Raw genomic sequence first — 20,003 nt, 5'->3', positions numbered from 1 at the left:
CGGCATTCCTTGTCAGATGGCTGCAGCGTTTTCCCTGCAGAGCTGGCGGCCATATCTCGTGCTCTTGAGCACATCTGCTCATGCCCTGGTGAGTCATTTCTCCTGTGTGCTGACTCCTTGAGCAGCCTACAAAGCTATCGACCAGCACTACCCTCGCCATCCTTTGGTCACGTCCATTTAGGAGTCCATCTATGCCGTGGAATGGTCTCGTCATTCAGCGGTGTTTGTGTGGACCCCAGGACAAGTCGGAATCCCAGGCAACGAACTTGCCGACACGCTGGCCAAACAGGCTGCGCGGAAACCGCTTCTGGAGATGGGCATCTCCAAAACTGACCTGCATTCTGTCTTACGCCGCAGGGTTTTTTGGCTTTGGGAGTGGTATAACAGTACGCACAACAAACTGCGTGTCATTAAGGAGACTACGAATGTGTGGAAGCCTCTCGCATGGAATCTATTGTCCTGTGCCGGCTTCGCATTTGCCAAATATGGCTAACGCATGGTTACCTCCTCCGTCGCGAGGACCCACCTCAGTGTCGCTGTGGCTCACAAATGACAGTTGTCCACCTCTTGCTGGACTGCCCACTTTTGGGCGCTCTGCGGCGGACTTTTAACTTTCCCAGCACCCTACATTCAGTGTTGGGCGACAGTGCCTCAACAGCAGCTTTAGTTTTACGTTTTATTCTTGAGGGTGGGTTTTATCATTTGATCTAAGTTTTAGCGCATGTCCTTTGTCCCTCTGTGTCCTCCACCCTAGTGCTTTTAGGGCGGAGGTTTTAATGTGTTGGAGAGTGGCTGGTTTCTCCTTTTTACTCTCATGGTCAGCCAGCCATGCTAACCTGGTCTCGTTTTGATCTCTTCTACATGTTTCTTGCGTCTCTCTGCTTTTCTTGTCCGATTTTGTCCATTTTTGTGTTTGTTTCCCTTCTGTCATTATTGTAGTCTTCTCCTTTCTTCCAGCTATGTTTCGTATGTCTCGATTGTTTTACTCCCACCCTTGTGGAGTTATTTTAATCAGAACGAGGGACCGATGACTTAGCCCCCGCCAGGTTAGCCGGGAGTGCTAATGCTCTGCTTCCTGGACTCGAGTAGGCGCACCGGCCCCAGATCGAATCCGCCCGGTGGATTACTGTCGTCGGTCGGTGTGCCAGCCAGCCTGGATGTGGTTTTTAGACGGTTTTCCACATCCCGCTAGGTGAATATCGGGCTGGTCCCCACGTTCCGCCTCAGTTACACGACTCGCAAACATCTGAACACGCTCGCACTATTCCATTACTTACACTCGACGCAGACAGCAGGGGTACACTCATTCCGTCCTGGGGGGTACAGGGTGGCGGCAGGAAGGGTATCCGGCCACCCCTTTCCACTAACCTTTCCAAATCCGTTCCTAACAATGCTGACCCTGCGTCAGCGCAGGACATTGCACCAGTGAAAGAGAAAGAAAGAAAGAGGGACCGATGACCTAGCAGTTTGGTCCCCCTCTTTCAAACCAACCAACCGACCAGTCAACGAAGTGCGGCCACATTCGATGCCAGGGTGATCCAGTCGACCACAGATGGGTATGCAAACCTATCGAGCAGTATCCATCACTCACACGGTCCCCTAAGACCCCACAGAAGGTATGCCATAATGCAGTACATTATGTTAATACTACTGCTGGGCCATTTATTTCCTGTCGACCTAGGCGACTTGCACTGGACAGTTTGGCCACAGTTAGATCAGAGTTTGACACAATGCTGAAGAAAGGTGTCACCCATCCCTCAAGTGAGCCATGGTTGTCATCATTACATCTGGTGCCGAAAGGAGCGGTGCGTGGCGGCCATGCCGGGATTTAACAGCACATTTCCTTACAAGTGTCCTGTTCCGCTGCTAAAAGATTATAATCATTCCCTGTCTGGGAAAAAGGTTTTCAGCTTATTAGAAAGTGCTAAAGCATATACACGGATCCCAGTTGCCGAAGAAGATATTACAAAAACAGCCATCATTAAATCCTTTGGCTTATTCGAAAGTTCTTATGTGGCTTTCAGACTTAAAAACGCTGCACAGGCATGACAGCGTTTTATATACTTTGTGTTTAGAGGACTATATTACTGCTGCTTTGCTTACCTTGACGACATTCTCGTAATTTGAACCACTCCAGAACATCATGAACGTCTCCTGTTAGAAGTGTTTACACGACTCAACGAATGTGGAATCATTTTGAATACACTGCACGTTCATCAAGGCGGATATTGAGACAAATTATTTCGTCCAAGGTATCACGCCCACTGTCAGAAACAGTGGAATTGTATCAGTTCTTTTATCGTTGCCACTTGCAATGTGCAGCCGAGTTCCAAGGACCTCTAACGCCAGAACTAGCAGGACTTAAAACTAAAGGCAAAGCGCCCGTGCGGTGGACCCAAGCAATGTTAGACGCTTTTGAGGTGGCCAATTGAAACATAGGTGAGGTGGTAATACTAGCACATCCTGCACTGGACCCCCCGCTCGTGCCTGTTGTTGACGCGAGCCAATCAGCCATTGGCGTCGCACTTCAACAATCTACATATACATTTACGTGGATACTTTGCAAATCACATTTAAATACCTGACGGAGGGTTCATCGAACCACGTTCACAATAATTCTCTATTATTCCAACCTCGTACAGCTCGCGGAAAAAACGAACTCCTATAGCTTCTCGTGCGAGTTCTGATTGCCCTTATTTTATTGTGGTGATCGTTTCTCCTTATGTAGGTCGGCGTCAACAAAGTATTTTCACATTCGGAGGAGAAAGTAGGTCATTGAAATTTCGTGAGAAGATTCCACTGCAAAGAAAACTTCCTTTGTTTTAATGATGTTCACCCCAAATCCTGTATCATTTCAGTGATACTCCCTCTCCTATTTAGCGATACTTTGCAAATCACATTTAAATACCTGACGGAGGGTTCATCGAACCACGTTCACAATAATTCTCTATTATTCCAACCTCGTACAGCTCGCGGAAAAAACGAACTCCTATAGCTTCTCGTGCGAGTTCTGATTGCCCTTATTTTATTGTGGTGATCGTTTCTCCTTATGTAGGTCGGCGTCAACAAAGTATTTTCACATTCGGAGGAGAAAGTAGGTCATTGAAATTTCGTGAGAAGATTCCACTGCAAAGAAAACTTCCTTTGTTTTAATGATGTTCACCCCAAATCCTGTATCATTTCAGTGATACTCCCTCTCCTATTTAGCGATAATACAAAACGTGCTACAATTCCACATCGCGCAGCAGTATTTTTTGAGGACTAACAAGCGTAGTGTAGGCAGTCCCTTTAGTAGATCCGTTACATTTTCTTAGTGTCCTGTCAGAAAACTCTTTGGTTAGCCTTCCCCACAACATTTTCTATATGTTCCTTCCGATTTAAGTTGTTCATAATTGTAATTCCTAGGTATTCAGTTGAATTTACGGCGTTTATATTTGACTGATTTATCGTGTAACCGAAGTTTAACGGATTCCTCTTAGAACTCACCTGGACGACCTCACACTTTTTTTTATTTAGGGTAATCGCTAATTTTCGCACCATACAGATAACTCTTCTAACTCTTTTGCAATTTGTTTTGGTCTTCTATTGACTTTACTAGTCGATAAACGACAGCGTCATCTGCAAACAACCAAATGCGGCTGCTCACATTGTCTCCTAAATCGTTTATACAGATGAGGAACAGCAAAGCGCCTATAACACTACCTTGGGGAACGCCAGAAATCACTTCTGTTTTTCTCGATTACTACGTACTGTGACCTCTCTGACAGTAAATCACGAATCCAGTCACATAACTGAGACGATATTCTATAATCAAGCAATTTCACTACAAGCCGCCTGTGTGGTAGTGTCAAAAGCCTTTTGGAAATCTAGAAATATGGAATCAATTTTAAATCCCTTGTCAAAAGCACTCAACACTTCGTGTGAGTAAAGAGCTAGTTGTGTCTCACGATAACGACGTTTTCTAAATCCGTGTTGACTGTGTCAATAGACCATTTTCTTCGAGGTAATTCATAATGTTCGAACACAATATACACACCTCAAAAAAGGTCTTACATCACCTCGGTTCCGAGAGTTCCTAAACGCGTATAAAAAATTTGAATAGAGATCAACATAAACATCATTTCCGCCCTTTTTATTGCTCATGAAAATCACACATTGTATGTTGTACCACAATACAGCTAGACCCTCAGAGATGGTGGTCCAGACTGCTGTTAACACCGGTACCTCTGATACCCAGCAGCACGTCCTATTGCATTGATGCATGCCTGTATTCGTTGTGGCATACTATCCACAAGTTCATCGAGGCAATGGTGGTCCAGATTGTCCCACTCCTCAACGGCGATTCGGCGTAGATCCCTCAGAGTGGTTGGTGGGTCACGTCGTCCATAAACAGTCCTTTTCAGTCTGTCCCAGGCATGTTCATGTCTGGAGAACATGTGGGCCACTTTAGTCGAGGGATGTCGTTATCCTGAAGGAAGTCATTCACAAGATGTGCACGATGGGGCGCGAATTGTCGTCCACGAAGACGAAAGCCTCGCCAGTATGCTGCCGATATGGTTGCACTATCGGTCGGATGATGTCATTCACGTATCATACAGCCGTTACGGCGCCTTCCATGACCACCAGGCGTACGTCGGCCCCACATAATGCCACCCCAAAACAGCAGGGAACCTCCACCTTGCTGCACTCGTTGGACAGTGTGTCTAAGGCGTTCAGCCTGACCGGGTTGCCTCTAAACACGTCTCCGACAATTGTCTGGTTGAAGGCATATGTGACACTCATCGATGAACAGAACGTGATGCCAATCCTGAACGGTCCATTTGGCATGTTGTTGGGCCCATCTGTACCGCGCTGCATGGTGTCGTGGTTGCAAAGATGGACTTCGCCATGGACGTCGGGAGTGAAGTTGCGCATCGTGCAGACAATTGCGCACAGCTTGAGTCGGAACACGACGTCCTGTGGCTGCACGGGAAGCATTATTCAACATGGTGGCGTTACTGTCAGGGTTCCTCCGAGCCATATTCCGTAGGTAGCGGTCATCCACTGCAGTAGTGGCCCTTGGGGCGGCCTGAGCAAGGCATGTCATCGACAGTTCCTGTCTCTCTGTATCTCCTCCATGTCCGAACAACATCACTTTGGTTTGGTGCACTCCGAAACGCCTCGACTCTTCCTTTGTCGAGAGCCCTTCCTGGCACAAAGCAACAATGCGGACGCGATCGAACCGCGGTATTGACCGTTTAGGCATGGTTGAACTACAGACGACACGAGCCGTGTACCTCCTTCCTGGTGGAATAACTGGAACTAACCGGCTGTCGGACCCATCCGTCAAATAAGCGCTGCTGATGCATGGTTGTTCACATGTTTGGGCTGGTTTAGTGAGATCTCTGAACAGTCAAAGGGACTGCGTCTCTGATACAATATCCACAGTCAATGCTTATCTTCAGGAGTTCTGGGAACCGTAGTGATGGAAAACTTTTTTTGATGTGTGTATCTTCAAAAATCCTGCTGCATATCGACGTTAACGATATGTGCCTGTACTTTAGTGGATTACTCCTACTGCCTTTCTTGAATAATGGTGTGACCTGTGCAGCTTTCCAGGCGTTGGGTACGGATCTTTCGTCGAGGAAACGGTTGTATATGGTATATGATTCCCAACTATGAAGCTATTGTATCAGCATATTCTGAAAGGAACCTAATTGGTATACAGTCTGGACCGGAAGACTTGCTTTTGTTAAGTGATTTAAGTTGCTTCACTACTCCGAGGATATGTACGTTACTCACGCTGGCAGCTTTATTCGAATTCTGGAATATTTACTTCGTCTTCTTTGATAAAGAAATTTCGAAATGCTGTGTTTAGTAACTCTGCCGTGGTAGCGCCGTCGTCGATAGTTTTAGCATACGCCACATACGACCAGAATATCTTCGGATTTTCTGCCAGGTTTCGAGACAAGTATTTCGCATCGAAGTCCGCGTTAAATTTCCACCTTCTGTGAAAGATCACTAATCTTGAAGATTTTGCGTCCGTTTAAATTTGCCATGTTTTTAGTTGTTGCTGCAATAGTGTTCTGACCCGTTTTGTATAGTGAGGAGGACAGCTCCGTCGTTTTATAATTTATTTGGTATAAATCTCTCAATTGTTGCCGATAATATTTCTTTGAATTTAAACTTCATCTGGTCTACACTTACTGGCACATTGTTAATTTGGAAGGAGTGGAGATTGTCTCTCAGGAAGGCGTCAAGTGAATATTTATCTGCTTTTTTGAATAGGTATATTATTCGTTTATGTTTGGAATATTTGGGAGTTGCAATATTCAATCTCGCTACGACAACCTGTGTTCACTAATACCTGTATCCGCTTTGATGCTCATTATTAATTCAGGATTATTTGTTGCTAAGAGGTCAGGTGTGTTTTCACAACCGTTTACTATTCGCGTGGGCTCATGAACTAACTGCTAGAAATAATTTTCAGAGAATGCGTTTAGCACAATTTCGGATGATGTTTTATGCGTACCTCCGGAATTATACATGGATTTTCGCCAACATATCGAGGGTTCATTATAGTCACCACCAAATATAACTGTATGAGTCGAGTACGTGTTTTAAATCAATCTCAAGTTTTCATTGAACCCTCCAGCAGTTGCATCATCTGAATTTTGAGGTCGGTAAAGGGATCCAGTTATTATTTTATTCCGGCTACCAAGAATGACCTCTGCCCATACTAATTCACCGGAAGTATCTACTTCAATTTCGCGACAAGTTAAACTACTTATAACAGCACCAAACACGCCACCGCCAACTGTGCTTAGCCTATCCTAAGCCAACGTTAAGGCCTCCATATTCAGGCCCACACTGAGATGTCACTGCAGGCAACAAAACATTCGAGATCATGGTCAATGGAACACGAAATGACGTTTGGCAGCCGCACACCTTTATCTCCTGGAAGCTGACGCCAATGCAGCAACAATACAGTGTGTTTGGTACAGAATTGTTAGCTCTCTACATCACTATAAAATACTTTCACACGCAGCTTGAGGTCGCAATTTGCAATATACAGGGTGAGTCACCTAACGTTACCGCTGGATATATTTCGTAAACCACATCAAATACTGACGAACCGATTCCACAGACCGAACGTGAGGAGAGGGGCTAGTGTAATTGTTTAATACAAACTATACAAAAATGCACGGAAGTGTGTTTTTTAACACAAACCTACGTTTTTTAAAATGGAACCACGTTAGTTTTGTTAGCACATCTGAACATATAAACAAATACGTAATCAGTGCCGTTTGTTGCATTGTAAGATGTTAATTACATCCGGAGATATTGTAACCTAAAGTTGACGCTTGAAACCTCCGACGTTCAGTTGCGTATTGTAACAAACACGGGCCACGGTCGGCGAGCAGCATACTGCATCGTCACCGCTTTCACCCGTTTCATGTGTCGCTACATCAGCAATTACATGATGATGACTTTAATCATCGAGTGCAATTCTGTCAATGGGCATTAACATCATAGAATGCGTTGCAGTTCTACCTGTTTACCGATGAAGCGGATTTCACAAACCACGGGGCAGTGAATCTACGGAACATGCATTACTGGTCCGTGGACAATCCTCGCTGGCTCAGATAGGTAGAGCGACAGCGACCGTGGACTGTAAATGTATGGTGCGGAATCATTGGTGACCACCTCATTGGTCCTCACTTCATTGCAGGGGCACAAACAGCTGCAACATACATCGCGTTTCTACAGAATGACCTGCCAACGTTACTCGAAAATGTCCCACTGGAAAGGCATCGACGTATGTGGTATCAGCATGATGGTGCACCTGCACATTCCGCAATTAACACTAGGCTGACCCTTGACAGGATGTTCGACGGGCGTTTCATAGGACGTGGAGGACGCATAAATTGGCCAGCCCGTTCTCCTGATCTTACACCTCTGGACTTCTTTCTGTGGGGTACGTTAAAGGAGAATGTGTACCGTGATGTGCCTACAACACCAGAGGATATGAAACAACGTATTGTGGCAGCCTGCGGCGACATTACACCAAATGTACTGCGGCGTGTACGACATTCATTACGACAGAGATTGCAATTGTGTGCAGCAAATGATGGCCTCCACATTGAACATCTATTGGCCTGACATGTCGGAACACACGTGTGTACGTGTACCTCGCCCCTCATGGTAATGTACATATGCGTCAGTGAAAAAGACCAATAAAAAGGTGTTAGCATGTGGACGTAATGTGCTGTTCCAGTCTCTTCTGTACCTAAGGTCCATCACCGTTCCCTTTGGATCCCTACGTAATTCGGTGCTCTCCGATACACACGATCGAACAGCGGAGGAGTGGTACTCAAGCGTCAACTTTAGGTTACAATATCTCCGGATGTAATTAACATTTTACAATGCAAGAAACGGCACTGATTACGTATTTGTTTATATGTTCAGATGTGCTAACAAAACTAACGGGGTTCCATTTAAAAAAACCTAGGTTTGCGTTAAAAAACATGCTTCCGTGCATTTTTTTACGGTTTGTGTTAACCAATTACACTAGCCCCTCTCCTCACGTTCGGTCTGTGGAATCGATTCGTCGGTATTTGATATGGTTTATGAAATATATCCAGCGGTAATGTTAGGTGACTCACCCTGTATACACACCATAAGCTTCTAACATTTACATTCCGGCAGAATAACGATAAGTGTTCTCCACGACAATATAACCAGCTAGAGGTTATCTCACAGTTTTCTACGAACATCCGGCACATTTTTAGTCCGAATAATTTTCTGCGGACTGTTTATCAAGCATAAGCACTGTTACATAGACGGTTGACTTTACGCCCCTGGCCAAGCCCAAGTATGTGACACAGAGATTCATGATTGGCTGGGCGATGATAAGTCGAACTTAAGAGTTCAAGCTTCTTTGAAGTTCCAGCCTCAGATACTCGGGTAAGACCTAGCCGTTTGAGCTAGCACCACTCCGCAGACAAATGTTTTAAACTGTGCATAGTCTGTGCCACCCGGGAGTTAAGGCGTTGGTAAAGCTATTCTGCAATCTCTGGCTAGGAGTGGAGACGGATTGCCAACAGTGGGCCCACACATGTAAGCAACGTCAGTGTAGTAAAATAGCATGGCATGCGCACAACACCAACAAGCAGCTTCCCTGATAACGACGGAGAGATTTGCACATATACAAACACCTATGTCGTCAGGTCACAGGCCCCCTCTGAAGGGTAACGTTACTTACTAACCGTTGGGGACAGATTTACATGTTGGCAGAGACGATTACAGTTGATAACATATCCACCGAGACTCTAGCGGCTGCATTTATTATTGGGGTCTCACTTCATTTACTATTGGAATCTGACAATATGGAAACTTGTTTAAAACTGCTGCAGTATGCCAACCACTAACACCAATTAGCCATCTTCTTCGTCTGCCAGAGTGTTCTTCAGTCTTCCAATAGTATTCAGTTCTTTGTTAGCTTGCTGTGTGTTGACGCTGTCGATATTTTCTTGAGATGATTTTGTGGATAAATGATTATTATTTCGACTGATATTTTACGACACCAACTGTTATCTTACAACGATTTACAACGATATTACCATATTGCACCACCTGTGCTCGTTACGTGGCACTTTTCCAAAATTAAATTTGATTGAGCACTTAGATTCAATATTCATATTTTTCCCTCTTAGAATTTTGTCTTTACACTGTGAATTATCTCCCTATTCATGAACATACCTCTACATTACTCATATCGTCTCCACTCTGTAGTCGTCTACTGCCTCGACGACATCTGACTGTCTCTCACTATTTTTCACTGTTCTTGACGTCAAATCTAGAAGTATGTCTTCCCAGGTGAAGCTCTGTGTACCAGCCCTAGATCATTTGCGCCACTTGTCATGTGTCATACTGTGTTTCTACACACGGAACAAAAATAAATGCATTATTCTTTCAATGGTTTTGATTAGTGAAGGGTTCTTTCTTCTAATCATTCTACTACATACTCTGTTGTTTGACGTCAGGGTCACTTTATCTGTTATCTTAGTGCTTTCCCGGCTGGGTCGGAAATTTTCTCCGCTCAGGGACTGGGTGTTGTGTTGTCCTAATCATCATCATTTCATCCCATCGACGCGCAGGTCGCCGAAGTGGCGTCAAATCGAAAGACCTGCACCAGGCGAACGGTCTACCCGACGGGAGGCCCTAGCCATACGCCATTTCCATTTATCTTAGTGCTACAATGTTTACTTGTTTGTCACTGAATCACTTGGAAGCTGTGAATAATACTGCTGCCTCTTCTCTTTCGTCCAGAGGTACGCCACCCCGTTGTCGGGCAACATCAGCGACGACGTGCGGAAGCGGCTGGCCATCGCGCGGGCGCTGCTCACCAACCCAGACATCCTGCTGCTGGACAGCTGCTTCTCCTCCATGGCGCCAGAAGTCGAGGGCGCCCTGCTTAGCGCCATAACTGAGGTGCGTCTGCTCTCACTGACTCGGATCCAACTGTTTGCTATTAACCAGCAGATCAGATCTGTATATGGGCCAGAGTCGCGATTAAGAAGAAATCACAGAGTGTACATACGAATGCGTGGTATCGTGGAGACATGACTGAATAAAATCGTCTCTGGCTTCCAGCCACATCAAGTGGTTGTAGCTACGTCAACGAGCATTCGGCCGAGTGTTCCTCAGCCATTGTCAAGTGGTAAGTGACTGACAGTGGCCGACGAGCACTCGACCCGATATGTAATCACTTGATGTGGCTGGAAGTCTGCTACAATTTTATTTACAAATTATGGGTTGTTCCTGTATTCACTCCACTTTATACTTGCACCAGCATACAACGAAAATTTACAGTTTGCAGTGACAGTGTTCATTAATGGCAGCGATACCCCCCACGGTGGTCATCAATTTGAGTAACACAGGGGAAGTAACTACTTTCAGCTTCAGTTTTCGATACTTATACATTTCCAATTTAGTTAATTTCAACCGCAAGGAATGCTACCTCGTCTAAATCACAAACTTAAACTTCTGTTTCAGTCAACGATGAGAAATATATTTTAAAAAAACTTAGACAGAGCCCAACAGTATCCAGTGTTGACTAAAAATTCGTCATATCGCTTATTGTACACAGTTTGGTCTCATTTTTATCACTACCTCCTATCCGTTATGTCTACTTAACGTAGCACCGAGTGAGATGGCGCAGTGATTAACACACTAGACTCGCTTTCGGGAGGGCGACGGTTCAAATCCGCGACTGGTAATCTCCGTGGGTTTCCTAAATCGCACAGGCGAAAACGAGGATGGTTCTCACGAAAGCGCAAAACCAATTTCCTTTCCCACCTTTCCCTAATCCGAGCTTGTGTTCCGTCTCTAAAAACCTCGTTGTGGACGCGACGTTAAACACTAATCTTCCTTCCTTTAGCGTCATATGGCTGATAATGGACGTTGCGTGATGTGCCATGTTGAAGGAAGTACATAGTCTTAAGTGGGCTGACAATTGCTTACTTTCGTCATGACTAAAGGAAGGTACTTTATTGAGTTGATAAAAGGAAGCATCATCGAGCAAAGGATTAATATTTCGGAAACGGCATTCTTATATTAACTATTCGTGTGCCACTGAGATGAAAGTCTGTAATGGGTAGAGTAATGGTACAGGTGCGAAAAAAATGTCGTGGTACTTTCAGAACAGATCATATCAGTGACATTTGTTCCGTTAGTTATTTACATGTTCTGTGGACAACTTGCTGCAACATAAAACGTGTCAGTACGTCTACAATTAAGATGCATTTTCTCTGTGGACGTGCTCTCATTACACAACTGAATTTTTACTTGATTCGTAAGTTTCAGTAAAATTTGATAAATGGAATGCAGCCACAGACTGGTAATTATCTATTCAGAAGTTCCTCTAGATAAAAGGAGTTGTCAAACCAATTATTCTAATTTATTCAGAAACAGTTTTAATTTTCTGCCAACAGTTTCAGTTCTCGACCAAGGCGGTCAGATACTTTCCTGGTTGCATATTTTGCTGACGTAGAATTTATGAGTAAAGAAAATTAAAAAAAAAAATACGGGAAATGAAGCAAGCAGAAGAGAATTCAGACGTTTAAAAAATAATATCGACAGAATGTACAAAATGACTAAGCAGGTGTGGTTAGATGACAGATGTTAGGATATGGAAGTATATATAACCAGGGGAAAGATAGATACCGCCTATACGAAAATTTAAGAGGCCTTTGGAGAAAACAAAAGTAGCCGTACCAGTAACAAGAGCTCAAATGGAAAGCCATTATTAAGCAAATATAGGAAAGCTGAAAGATGGAAGGAACGTGTAGAAGAGCCGTACAAGGGAAATAAACTGGTAGGCAATATTATGAAAAGAAAAGAGAAAGTAAGTGAAGAAAATTCGAGGAACAGTGGGCAGAGCACTGAAAGACCTAGATAGAAACAAGGCCCCTAGAGTAGATGTCATTCACTCAGAACTACTGAGATTCTTGGGAGAGCCAGCGATTACAAAACTCTTCCATCTGGTGTAAAGATGTCTGAGACAGGCAAAATTCCCTCAGTCTTCAAGAAGTATTAAATTATGCCAATTCCAAAGAAAGAAGTTGCTGACAGGTTAACGAACTATCAGTTTAATGCCATGATTGCAAAATAGTAACAAGAATTCTTTACAGAAGGGTTGAAAAACTGGTAGAAGGCGACCTCGGGGAAGATCAATTTGGATTCCGAAGAAATGCGGGAACATGCGAGGCAATATTGACCCTACCACTTATCTTAGAAGGTGGGCCAAAGAAAGGCAAGCCTACAGTTATAGTATCTGTAGACTTAGAAAAAGCTTTTGACGATGTTGACTGGAATACTCTCTTTGAAATTCTGAAGATAGTAGAGGTAAAACACGGGGAGCGGAGGTCTATTTACAGCTTGTACAGAAACCAGATAGCAGGAATGAGAATCGAAGGGAAGCAGCATTTGAGAAGGGAGTGAGACAGGGTCTTAGCCTATCTATGATGTTATTCAACCTGTACATTGAACAAGCAATAAAGGAAACGAAAGAAAAATCTGGGGTAGGAATTAAAGTTCAGGAAGAAGAAATAAAAATTTTGAGGTTTGCCGGTGACATTGTAATTATGTCAGAGACAACAAAGGAGTTGGAAGAGCAGTTGAAGGGAATTGACATTGTCTTGAAAGAAGGATGTAAGACGAACATCGACAAAATTAAAACAAGGAGAATGGGATGTAGTAGAATTAAATCAAGCGATGCCGAGAGAATTAGATTGGGAAATAACATGCTACAAGTAGTAGATGGGTTTTGCTATTGGGTAGCAAAATAAATACATGCGGATGCAGGCTTTATTGAAGAATTGCATTGATGGTTGGCAGTGGAGTCGAGACATCGCGTTGTCGCAATATTTCCTCAGGAAACTAGTCGAAATATTGCGACAGCGCGACACCACGGCTGGGCTCATGACTACAGAAGGTTTCATCAAATCAAAATAACTGTGGCCGAAATAGACTGGATATTAAATACAGATGGGCAATAACAAGAAAATCATTTCTGAAAAAGAAAAATTTATCAACATGTAATATAAATTAAAGCCTTCTCTCAAGGTGTTCGTCTGGGATGTTGCCTTGTACGAAAGTGAACCATTGACAATAAACAGTTCACAATAGAATATAAGCTTTTAAAATCTATACCTACAAAAGAATGCTGAAGATTAGGTGGGTACATAGAATAACTAATGAGAAGGTTGTGAATCAGACTCGGGTAATTAGAAATTTATAGCGCAAATTGAATAAAAGAAGACGCGGGGTGTGACACCGATGCACGGTAGAATGATTTAGCAGCAGCATAATTTGCTTGAATTTGCGCACGCAATGCCCTAATTGCCTAACTTCAGTGCTACTTATCTCGGAAACGATGCAATGTATCTAATGTTTGCGGAACAACAACAACAACAACAACAACAACGTTCGCTCAGAAAAGCCTCGCAGGTAATGATGGACGATACTTGGTTGGCACACTGGACTCGCATCCGGAGAACGACGGTTCAAATTCGCTCCAGGCCACCCTGATTTAGGTTTTCTGTGACTTCCCTAAATCGCTTTAGGCAAATGCCGGGATGGTTCCTTTGAAAGGGCACGGCCGACTTCCTTCCCCATCCTCCCCTAATCCGATGGGACCGATGACCTCGCTGTTTGGTCCCCGCCCCCAAATCAACCAACTTATTAGAATAACACTGCTATTGAGTTGTATCTATCAAAGATATAATACTTGCTGTTGTGCCAGACGAAAGTACACTAACCACTATAACGGTGGTTTGCTCAGGGACGAGACTGAGTGGAACTATAACACATAAATATTAATTCAGTTTATTACGATGTACATATCATTATTTACTTAGGTTGTAAAAAATATTTCCGCAGGAGTGTTCTGTGTATTTACAACTGTCTCAGTATTAAAGTAACACTTGATTCAGACGAATTTACAAGGCTCTTCACTGGAAGTATAATTGACATAATGTCGTCTTGATCAGTGACTGTGAACTGGGCCGAGCGTTCCTCAGCTCAGCCGTACCTAGACGATCGATTGCGGTGGAGCAATGAAGCTCTAGGAGGCATGGCTATGCCGGCGTTTCACTTTCGTCGGTGTCGCATGCTGCGACCATTCTCTTATGTGGTTTCACTGCGAGGTGCCAAACTTACTTTGCACTTCGTTCTGCGGAGGACACCACACCACACTACATTCTCCCCTCCCCCTGCAAAATCCACACCGTCGTCAGGTATGGAAGATGCACGTGACGGCGGTGAGGTGGGGCAGGGGGGGGGGGGTAATAGGAACGGGAAAACCAACTGGATAAACCGATATTTGTTCTCTGTTATAACAGGTGTTTTTCTGTTGTTAATAACTGAATAAAAAACCAAATCCATAGCAGTAGCGCTAAAATTTTTCGTTTGTAAAGAAATCTTTTTGAAAACTTTTTGAAAACTTACTTGTAAAATGTGAATTGGTTTAAAATATTGCGTTATTATAGAAAATGGGAAAAGCTATTAGTGTTTTTAAAATAACAATGCCAACAGAAATGAGAAACAAACACTTGGTGTAAGAATTAGTACAGCATTGCTGAGGCAATAATGTCTCTGTTTCTGTGTGTTGTGGACTAAGATATGCATGTACCTGCAGTGGTCAAGACTTGCCCCCACTTGGTCTATACAATAGTTTCCTGCAGTCTTCGCCATACAGCCGTTGTGTTGCAGAATGGCACCAACACTAGCCTGGAAATATTTTCACGAAGTGATGTAGCAGAGATGAAATGAAATGAAATGTCGTGTGGCTAGGGCCTCCCGTCGGGTAGACCGTTCGCCTGGTGCAGGTCTTTCGATTTGACGCCACTTCGGCGACCTGCGCGTCGATGGGGATGAAATGATGATGATTAGGACAACACAACACCCAGTCCCTGAGCAGAGAAAATCTCCGACCCAGCCGGGAATCGAACCCGGGCCCTTAGGATTGACAGGTACGGTGTTTCGTTTGCTTGACAATATTAACCATTTGTTTGCCATTTCTGCGAAATAGTGAAAGAGGAAAGATATTATGGTAACAATAATAAATTAAAGGCTTAATAACAGTTCATTCATAGTACCTAATAAAAACAGAACATAAATGATCTGCTGCCTGTGTCTACATAACATACAGTGCGTCCAGAATACTGTGGCTGGTAGATGTGCAGCTGACAGGGTACACATGGGGAGAGCGGTAGTGGTGGGCGCCGCAGGCAGGTGCTGTAGGGGAAATGCCAAGCGCTGGAGGGGAAGTGCCACTCTAAACTGAAGCCTACACCCCCACTTTTCGCAAATATTAAGCGGGGCCCCTTCACGCCCACACTTACATGGGGACCATTCAAAAAGATATGTCACCTCTTCTTTGGTTAGTATCTAGAAATAATTCCACTGAAAATGTAGCAGTTGTAACTTTAAGAGAAGTATCACGATTGGGGAATTTTGGGTAAGCCCTACACATTTCTTTTGTTGTTAAAATTTGCTTCTTTTGCCAAAACTCAGAGGAGCTTACAGTCACACCTAACTAACATGTCGTGCAGAATTTTGAAACAGTACTTTATTAAGTGAGAAACTGAGGAAAAGTAAGGAAAGCATTTTATGAAAAAGCACATCCTGGTGCAAAATAAACGTAATAACTTCACTTACGTTGTATTAGAGCCCGTAACACTTCTCGTTTCACCAGCTATCGATGGCCCTTAAAAATCACATTCTTTCATAGGAAAAGTCTGCAGTTAGTTGAATAATGTGGTAGATAATGAAGTTTTGCATAATAACGATATTTCTAAATGCTCTCCTCTATGTGTGCTATCATTTGTCAAAATGTTATTTCCATATCTCAAACCTTTTATGAAATACGAGGAATGTTGTGGATATTTCACTCTTGTTTTACCGCTGGCTCGGCGCGATCGCAAATGAGTGTGCTAGGTCAGATCAAATTTCTCGAGATTGGTGACAGCTAGAGACAACCACCCAAGTCTGACGAAAAATTCAATATGTTAGCTAAATTTGCATGTAATATGCACCAAACGCAAAATCATAGCGACCTCTATTTTTCATTGCAAACTGTTTCGAATTTATCGCAGTGTCTTACTTCCACGTAAATATCATAATAACAACGACATGATGGGCACATCGTAATGAACCTAACATACACTGAAGAGGCAAACAAACTGGTACACTTGCCTAATATCGTGTAGGGCCCCTTCGAGCATGCAGAAGTGCTGCAACACAACGTGACTTGGATTCGATTAATGTCTGAAATAGTGCTGGAGGGAACTGATACCATGAATCGCACACGACTGTTCATAAATCCGTGAGAGTCCAAGGAGGTGGAGGTCTCTTCTGAACAGCACGTTGCAAGGCTTCCCAGATATGCTAAACAAAGTTCATGTCTGGGGAGTTTGGTGGTCAGCAGAAGCGTTTAAACCCATGAGAGTGTTCATGGAGCCACTCTGTAGCAATTCTGGACATGTGGGGTGACATATTCTCCTGCACAATGGGTATGAATGGATTGAGTAGATCAGACAGGATTCTTACATATGTGTCACCTGTCAGAGTCGTATCTAGACGTATCAGGGTGAGGCGTGAGCCTTATATCGCTCCCGTCTAGACCCTGTGTATCGGGAGAATGACTCTTGCATACACAGTGACAGATGGCCTGAAGCAGGTTCAGTCGAGTACGTAGTTCTAATTTTCATCTGCCAGAGGACAGCAGTGCACAGAGACATTCAAGAAACAGGTCAATAGAATGTTCTTGTGAATTGTTCTGCTTATTTCTTGAAGGCTTTTTCGTTTATTTATGTTTGTATGGTTTTATATATGCTTTTAGTAGTGTGAATGATATGTGAATGTGGTCTAAAATAAATATGTAAATCATTGTTCTACCGATGAACGCTGTACGAATTAGCGAGAGAAATTATTAAGGTAGTGTGAATGCAGACGATGGGGAATTTTGTATCATAATATGTTAAGTAAGCTTATGGTAAAAGGAAAGCTAGTTCGAGTGCAAACGAAAATAATTAATAACGTAAAGTATAAACGAAATATCAGAATGCTAAATATTTATTTCGGGAAAAAGTACAGTTCGAAAGTGTGTTATTTGTTGATTAGTCATGAAAAGCGCGGACTAACGAGGGAGAATAATGTTTTTCTATAGGCCTTAAAGAAAATTTACCAATCAGAACCGAATATTCTTCGCGTGTCTTTTCTCTTGGAGATATAAAATGCTTACAGCAGTCTATGTAGTCGGAGCACAGCATTTCAATTTGCAAGATTAACACGGGATTGGCCGAGAACGTGTACATTATCAAGGTTCAGGATATACCGAAGTTTTGCTAGTGTTTCCACCTTTCATTCAAAATTAAGACCTTTTCCCGATTCTTGGAATAATTACGTTGTATGCAGCCTGGTGCGAGTTGCAGTACGGTAGGTTTCTGCTCGGCTTTCCTACCGGCCATTTGCTGTGAGTTCACTGGTAGGAGCAGGTGAAGGACGAAAGGAACCGCGTCGCCGCAAGGTGTCCCATATCACTACAACCGCACACGCCCCACACCATTAAAGAGCTTCCACCAGACTGAACAGTCCCCTGCAGACATGCAGGGTCCAAGGATTCATAAGGTTGTCCCCATACCCGTATATGTCCATCTGCTCTATACAATTTGAAACGATACTCCTCCGATCAGGCGACATGTTTTCAGTCATCAACAGCCGGCCGTTGTGACCGAGCGGTTCTAGGCGCTTCAGTCCGGAACCGCGCTGCTGCTACAGTCGCAGGTTCGAATCCTGTCTCAGGCATGGATGTGTGTGATGTTCTTAGGTTAGTTAGGTTTAAGTAGTTCTAAGTCTAGGGGACTGATGGCCTCAGATGTTAAGTCCCATAGTGTTTAGAGCCAGTCATCAACAGTCCAATGTCAGAGTTGACTGGTCCAGGCGAGGCGTAAAGCTCTGTGTCGTCAAAGATAAACGAGTGAGCTTTCGGCTCCGAAAGCCCGTATCGATAATGTTTCGTTGAATGGTTCGCATACTGACACTTGTTTTGGCCCAGCATTGAAAACTGCAGCAATTTGCGGAAGGTGTGCACTTCTGTTACCCTGAACGAGTCTTCTCTGTCATCGTTGGTCCCGTTCTTGCAGGATCTTTTTTCGGCCACATTTTGATGTTTTATCGGATTCCTGATATTCACGGTACACTCGCGAAATGGTCGTACGGGAAAATCCCCACTTCATTGCTACCTCGGAGATGCTGTGTCCAAGCGGTCGTGCGCCGACTATAACACCACGTTCAAACTCGCTTAAATGTTTATAATCTGCCATTGTAGCAGCAGTAACCGATCTAAAAACTGCGGCAAACACTTGCTTATATAGACACTGTCGAACGCAGCGACTGTTTACATATCTCTGTATTTGAATATGTATGCCTCTACCAGTTCCTTTGGCGCTTCCGTGTATAAAGCTACAAATAAAGCAAAAATGAAATTTTTTACTGAGTATTTTCTGTAAAATCGTTTGAGGAAGATTGCAGGGCGTGTGCGTCGGTTCTGCCATCGCCGACCGGCCGACAGGTGGCACACGCTTGTCGGCCTCCCCTTCTGGGCAAACGAATGAACTCGTCCAGCGCTTTCGACGAAAACCGATCACTGCGCATCGGTCACCTATCATGCGCCACCTTACACCTTTATCTGTTTGTATCCCTTAAAAAAGGAAGAAATTAGCGCTTTTAACAGCGTTCTTAAACCTCAGTTTTTACCCTTTAGGACTGACTATTCGTAATGCCCAAACAGAGGATAATCTCCGATTACAATATGATTTTTGAAGATAATTTCAAAAAAATTAGAATCTATAGGAGAATACTTGTAATTTTTTTGTAATATTGAAGCACTTACCACTTTTATTTGCCTGTTTAATTTAATATTTTGATTCTATGTAAACTATGTGACCAAAGTTATCCGGACACCCACAAAAACGTACGTTTTTCGTATTAGGTGCATTGTGCTGCTGCCTCCTGCGAGGTACTCCATATCAGCGACCTCAGTAGTTATTAGACATCGTGAGAGAGCAGAATGGGTCGCTCTGCGGAACTCAAGGACTTCGAACGTGGTCAGGTGATTGGGTGTCACTTGTGTCATACGTCTGTACGCGAGATTTCCACACTCCTAAACATCCCTAGGTCCACTTGTTTCCGATGTGATAGTGAAGTGGAAACTTGAAGGCACACGTACAGCACAAAAGCTTACAGGCCGACCTCGTCTGTTGACTGACCGCCGACAGTTGAAGAGGTTCGTAATGTGTAATAAGCTGATATCCATCCGGACCATCACAGAGGAATTCCAAACTCCCATCACTATGGCTCTTCCCACATGTGCCACCTGCCCGTAACTCCCACCACTACAGCTCTTCCCACACGTGCTACCTGCCCGTATCTCCCACCACTATGGCTCTTCCCACTTG

At 43.8% G+C, this 20,003-nt stretch overlaps 1 protein-coding gene across 1 annotated transcript in view; it reads left to right on the top strand.

The window, feature by feature from the left end:
* The window catches only part of LOC126474356 (bile salt export pump-like), a 179,905-nt gene that overhangs the window by 73,095 nt on the left and 86,807 nt on the right, over nucleotides 1-20,003 (top strand). The window contains exon 4 of the mRNA XM_050101823.1: nucleotides 10,312-10,473. Coding sequence (XP_049957780.1) covers nucleotides 10,312-10,473 — 162 coding nt within the window. The remainder of the gene's footprint in view (nucleotides 1-10,311; nucleotides 10,474-20,003) is intronic.

Source organism: Schistocerca serialis, chromosome 4 (assembly GCF_023864345.2).
Source record: "Schistocerca serialis cubense isolate TAMUIC-IGC-003099 chromosome 4, iqSchSeri2.2, whole genome shotgun sequence".
Taxonomy (NCBI): Eukaryota; Metazoa; Arthropoda; class Insecta; order Orthoptera; family Acrididae; genus Schistocerca; species Schistocerca serialis.
The sequence above is the reverse complement of the archived record's forward strand: the minus strand, read 5'-3'. Positions and strand labels throughout refer to the sequence as shown.